This window comes from Mesoplodon densirostris, chromosome 4, assembly GCF_025265405.1.
Source record: "Mesoplodon densirostris isolate mMesDen1 chromosome 4, mMesDen1 primary haplotype, whole genome shotgun sequence".
Taxonomy (NCBI): Eukaryota; Metazoa; Chordata; class Mammalia; order Artiodactyla; family Ziphiidae; genus Mesoplodon; species Mesoplodon densirostris.
The window spans coordinates 45,506,620-45,512,619 of NC_082664.1; the positions used below are offsets into that span (position 1 = coordinate 45,506,620).

General features: G+C 34.7%; 1 protein-coding gene across 1 annotated transcript in view; it reads left to right on the forward strand.

Moving 5' to 3' along the window:
• Positions 1 to 5,570, forward strand: part of EXOC5 (exocyst complex component 5) — a 54,880-nt gene extending 49,310 nt beyond the window's left edge. Inside the window, exons 16-18 of the mRNA XM_060096160.1 lie at positions 2,139 to 2,247; positions 2,444 to 2,659; positions 3,319 to 5,570. Coding sequence (XP_059952143.1) covers positions 2,139 to 2,247; positions 2,444 to 2,659; positions 3,319 to 3,507 — 514 coding nt within the window. The 3' untranslated portion in view covers positions 3,508 to 5,570. The remainder of the gene's footprint in view (positions 1 to 2,138; positions 2,248 to 2,443; positions 2,660 to 3,318) is intronic.
• Positions 5,571 to 6,000: the final 430 nt, after the last annotated feature.

The following is a 6,000-nucleotide window of genomic DNA, read 5'->3' on the forward strand; positions in this document are numbered from 1 at the left end:
GTCAGTATGTTTAGACTTACTTTTATTTTTTATTTTTTTTTTTTGCGGTATGCGGGCCTCTCACTGTTGTGGCCTCCCCCATCGCGGAGCACAGGCTCCGGACGCGCAGGCTCCGGACGCGCAGGCTCAGCGGCCATGGCTCACGGGCCCAGCCGCTCCGCGGCATATGGGATCCTCCCAGACCGGGGCACGAACCCGTATCCCCTGCATCGGCAGGCGGACTCTCAACCACTTGCGCCACCAGGGAGGCCCTAGACTTACTTTTAAAGCAGATTCTATTTAAAATCTGTTTTTGTAAATGCCCCCTCCTACACACACACACACACACACACACACACACACACACACACCCTACACACACACACACACACACACACACACACACACACCCTACCCCCCTCTCTCTCCAAACGCCTTAAAAATGGTATTTAGGGCTTCCCTGGTGGCACAGTGGTTGAGAGTCCGCCTGCCGATGCAGGGGACACGGGTTCGTGCCCCGGTCCGGGAAGATCCCACATGCCACGGAGCCTGCGCGTCCGGAGCCTGTGCTCCGCAACAGGAGGGGCCACAACAGTGAGAGGCCCGCGTACTGCCAAAAAAAAAAAAATGGTATGTAACATAGAGGGTTTTATTTTCAGTTAGAACTGTCAGGCTAATATCTGAAATGCTTTAAATAAATATACTGATTTTCTAAAAGTAACTTCCATTAAGTGAATGCAGACTCTACGTTCCAAAAAAAATTTTTTTTTTTTTTTTTTTGCGGTACGCAGGCCTCTCACTCTTGTGGCCTCTCCCCTTGTGGAGCACAGGCTCCAGACATGCAGGCTCAGCGGCCATGGCTCATGGGCCTAGCCTCTCCGTGGCATGGGGGATCTTCCCGGACCAGGACACGAACCCGTGTCCCCTGCATCGGCAGGCTGACTCTCAACCACTGCGCCACCAGGGAAGCCCCCAAAAATTTTTGTAATGTTTATTGTAGTTAATTACCTGTTCATAATATGGAGCAGTGGATCTCTGTCTTTTGAGATGATGGTGGGCATTTATTTATCGATGATGATAATAGCTACTATTTGGCTTGGCCAGAAAGTTCGTTCGGGTTTTTGTACCATGAAAAACCTGAACGAACTTTTTGGCCAACTCAGTATTTATCAAGAATTTGCTATGTGCCGGGCACAGTACAAGGATCTTTACCTGTATAATTTCATTTATTAAGTAGGAAATACTATTCCCATTTTACAGGTGAGGAAATGAAAGCTTAAAGAAATGAGGTAGTTTGCTCAAGATCATAATGCTGGATATTTGGGACTCAAATTCTAAAGCCCATGCTACTAGGTTTGGGCATATTTTTATTTACTGTAATTCTACTCCTTTCTCTTCTATTCAAGAAAACATATTTGAATATAAGTTAGTTACAGGAACTCTAGCCCTTAATATCTTTGTCTTTTGCCAATCTATTATCCTTTCCCAGCTTTATTTCATTCATTGTTGTGCTTAGATTGCTTGGTCCATCTCTTTAATTACTCCCTTGTAATTACCCTAAAATTTATTTCCTTTAACCATAATTATCTTACAGATCCTAAAATCTGGATTAATGCAGACTCTTTTATTCCCATAACCGGATGGCTGATTGCTGTTGGAGAATACCACATTACTCAAACATTATTTGTGCCATTACAAATACATACTCTCATTTCTCAACTGGGTCTTCAGTATCACTTGTTCAGCCTCCTGCTTGTCCTTAGACTGTGAAACTCGGGTTCTTCTCACCTGTTCTTCTAAACTTTGGCCATCCCCCATAAGCCCCTCTATCTTACTACCTTCCTAAGCATTCTCCAAATATAGTTGTTAAGGAAACAAATTAGTGACAGTCTTCTAAGATCTTTAAGATTTCCTTAAATAGAGTAATGGGCAAATGAATCTTTGCCCTGTGTTTTGAGCAGGAAGCTAATAAAACTAAGAGGTCTGTGATATCATGACCTAGAATTTACTTTTTTAAAATCTGAAGTATACCCATAGTAAAAGTCTAATGGTGACATGAAATTAAATAATTTAAATTTAATTTATTATAAATAATATAAATAAAAGTAAATATAAAGTAAATTAAATGGATCAAATACATGGTGTTCTCAATTCTCTAGGACATTAAATTGTATGATTGGACAAATGAAGCATATCTTGACTGCAGAACAAAAGAAAACAGATTTTAAGCCAGAAGATGAAAACAATGTTTTGATTCAGTACACTAATGTGAGTAAAATGATTCAGTATGCTACTAAGAATATTTGCTTTGTTTATACTTTTGTTAACATTTCATTGATGTATCTTATTATGCTCCAAGTTTTTTTATTTTATACTTAGAGATTAATGAGAAACTATATGTATTTTCTCCTTAGCTAAGCTGATACACATTTCTATGTAATAAGTATAGAAAAAATTTTTACAGGCCTGTGTTAAAGTCTGTGCTTATGTAAGAAAACAAGTGGAGAAGATTAAAAATTCCATGGATGGGAAGAATGTGGATACAGTTTTGATGGAACTTGGAGTACGTTTTCATCGACTTATTTATGAGCATCTTCAACAATATTCCTATAGTTGTATGGGTGGCATGTTAGCAATTTGTGATGTTGCTGAATATAGGAAGTGTGCCAAAGACTTCAAGGTATGTATTCACAAATATCAAACTTGTAAATAGGTTCAAGAACATAAGTCAGATCATAAAAAATGTGTACTGACTTATAATCATTAGTGAAAAGTTTATAACTTTTGTTGACATTGTAGTGAGACAGATCTAACATTTCCTAACTCAAAAAGTATTGTTGCAGTCATATTTTCAATATTAACACATTTTTCTTTGAGCTTTATTTTAGACAAGGCCATATTTCAGTTCCATAGTCCGAATGACCTTATTAAATAATGCCCATGACTAATGCTGCATATATCAGATATCAGGAAAATATGTTCTTTCTTCATGTACATCTCTCTGAAATCAGTTTCCCTTAATGTTTAAATTACTTAAGAAACCTGCTAAATCAACAATAACTAATTCTAGTTTACAAAAGTATAAATGATTATTATTACTATTTAAGAAAATTGGCATAATATGAATCTTTTCAAAAAGATTATAGTGAGTTTTATAATGTCTGAAGTATTTTGAGTTTTAACACTTCAGGAACTTTAAAAAATTCTAACATTGAACTCTCCAACATTAGTTAAGTCCTGAATAATAGTACATAAGTGAGAAGAATTAACAAACTGATTGTAAAACTAAACATTATTTTGTTTCAATGTTATTTTTTTCCTTCTCTTATCTCAATTCAGATTCCTCTGGTATTACAGCTTTTTGATACTCTGCATGCACTTTGCAATCTTCTGGTAGTAAACCCAGATAATTTAAAGCAAGTCTGCTCAGGAGAACAACTTGCTAATCTGGACAAGAACATTCTTCACTCCTTCGTACAACTTCGTGCTGACTATAGATCTGCCCGCCTTGCTCGACATTTCAGCTGAGGTTGAATTTACAGGGCAGTGTGTTGTACTTCAGCGGGCCTTGGTTGATAGAAAGCACAGGCGGTTTCTTATGACACAGCCAACATTTTATTGAAAAATGACTGTTTAGAAAAACAGCAGCCATACTTACCCTTGAGATTTTATTTGAAATTTGGACACTACTAAGCATATTTTGCTGTTTTCCCTTAAGTTGGATTTTAATTCCGTTTTTGAACTTATAAATTTCAAACTCTGTAAAGCTATATGTCATTGTTTTCATCCTGGAAAATGTTAGTGTCAGAAGGCAAATGAGATGTTACCAGTGTTCTGGTTCATGTTCTTTAACATAGTCCATTGGGAAATTTCACCATCCTGTTTTGCACTAAAGATGCGTAAAGTCCAGCAAAACTACATTTGTTATTTATCAATTTTCAATGACCTTTTCAGCACTGGTAATAGTGAATCAGGTTATTTTAGGTTTTCCTAGAGAATTTTTTGCTTCTTTCAGAAGGTTAATTAACAATTGGGCATAATTTTTGTAGTTGGTTGATTGGATTTTTCTGAGGTACAACAATAATACTATTCCAAGAAAAATGCTATAAACAAAACTAAAATGATGAAATGTTTTATGTAGGTATTAGCAGTGGATCAGAATACATCTGCTTTCTGGGTAAAAAAAAAACTTAAATGTTTACAATTTCTTATTTGGTAAACAGATTTTTAAGCCAATGCTAGCAAGAAATTAATAAAATTACCTTATTTTATATTTTGCTTAAGATAAGGTGTAGGATCTTAATTAAAGGACCATATTTATTCATTATTTTAATATTATAAGGGAAGTAAAAAAATGAGGTATGGTCTAAATGGTGCATATGAGAAGTATTGACAGTGTTTAGCAACAATGCAGTCCTATAAGATTTCTACCTTTATGCAAAACTGGAATAAGATGGAATGGCTAAACATGCAGGTAGTCTTCTATTTTAAGAGGAATTGGAAATTGATAGTTAGCATTATATTCTAAGTCTCGAGATAAACTTTGCAAGGACTAGTTGCTTTTTAAATATATAGTTTCTGTCACCTTTTTCAGGGCATTTCTGAAGCGATTCCTACTGAATGTAGTTAATTGAATTGGCTTAATATGGTGGTATAATAAATCACTTATAAAATTTTAAACATCAAGCAGAAATTTAGAAAGATCTTTGCTCTAAAAACTGTAAACTTGCTCTGTGAGAATGCATTCTTAGCTATATGTAGTGTTTCAGCTTTCATTGTATTTTTCGTAGTCTTCAGGAACAGATAAACTTTAATGTTCAACTCATTCTTGACTTTTCTTTTTCCTTTAATGTAGGCTTTTTGGCCTAATTTTGGAAAACTAATTTTAAGAATATGTTTCTGAATGTTCATCAACTTTACCCAAACTTCCAGGTCCAGAGCGAGCTAGCTACTGTTTAAGTTACTATTGACTGAATTTTCTTCATTTTCTGTTTAGCCCAGTGTTATCAGGGTAAGCAAGAGAAATGAAGTATGCCAACTTTTGTCAAAGCATTTTAGGAAATTGTGGCAGCTTTAGAAGGCTGTCTAATTTTCTATTCCTTAGCCAAAGGAAAGCCAGAGCAGGTTTTGGATACTAGAGAAAGTCATATGCTTGTACTATTGCCATTTTAGAAAGCTCTGATGTGAATTCAAATTATACCTCTGTTACTTAAAGCCAACAATTTTAAAGCAGTAGTTTTACTGGCCACTTGAACTCTTTGTACACAGTGTCAATTTGTAAAAAAATAAAAAAGGGAAAAAAATATCAAATAAAACATGAGAGAACACTTTAAGACTTCCAAATCAGAAAAGTGCTTCAAACTATTTTGTTTGGATTAATTTTTTAAATGTAAAACATATATTTGTTGCTTAGATATTTCGTTAATTATTATTTCCATGTTTGAGTTCTGTGCGATATTTTCCATTATGTCCATTGACAGGACAGTAACAAAGAAAACTCATAAGTGACTACTTAATTTAGAAGTGTTAACATTAATGCTCAATAAACAAATTCCCTGCAATTGTTTTTTTTTTATTTCACTCCATTTTTACATTTTGAGGACATCCATACTGAATTTTATAAATTATTTTTTATTTAACTTTTTAAGATGTTTCTTATTTTTCATAGCATAGGTCTTCCTTTTTAAGCAGAAAAATACTTGACTATATAATCAAAATTAGAAACAGATTGTCTTTCTCAAAGGAAAAAAAATTTGATGTATAAAGCAGTATGCATTCTTTGCATTCGTTGGATTTCATTTTGAAAGTATTTTTCATATTAATGGACACTACAAAATTCTGCTCAAAATATATGGCTCAAAAGAGATGGTCAATAAGTAAAATGTTTTTCATATGCACATGGTAAAATTTTAGGTAGCGATAATGGAACTTTGTATATCAGTAACTTTAGTCAACATTTGAATAAGGAGAATCTTTATAGTTTTCCCTAGTTTCACATGAGCTAACATGCAATGTTTAGAT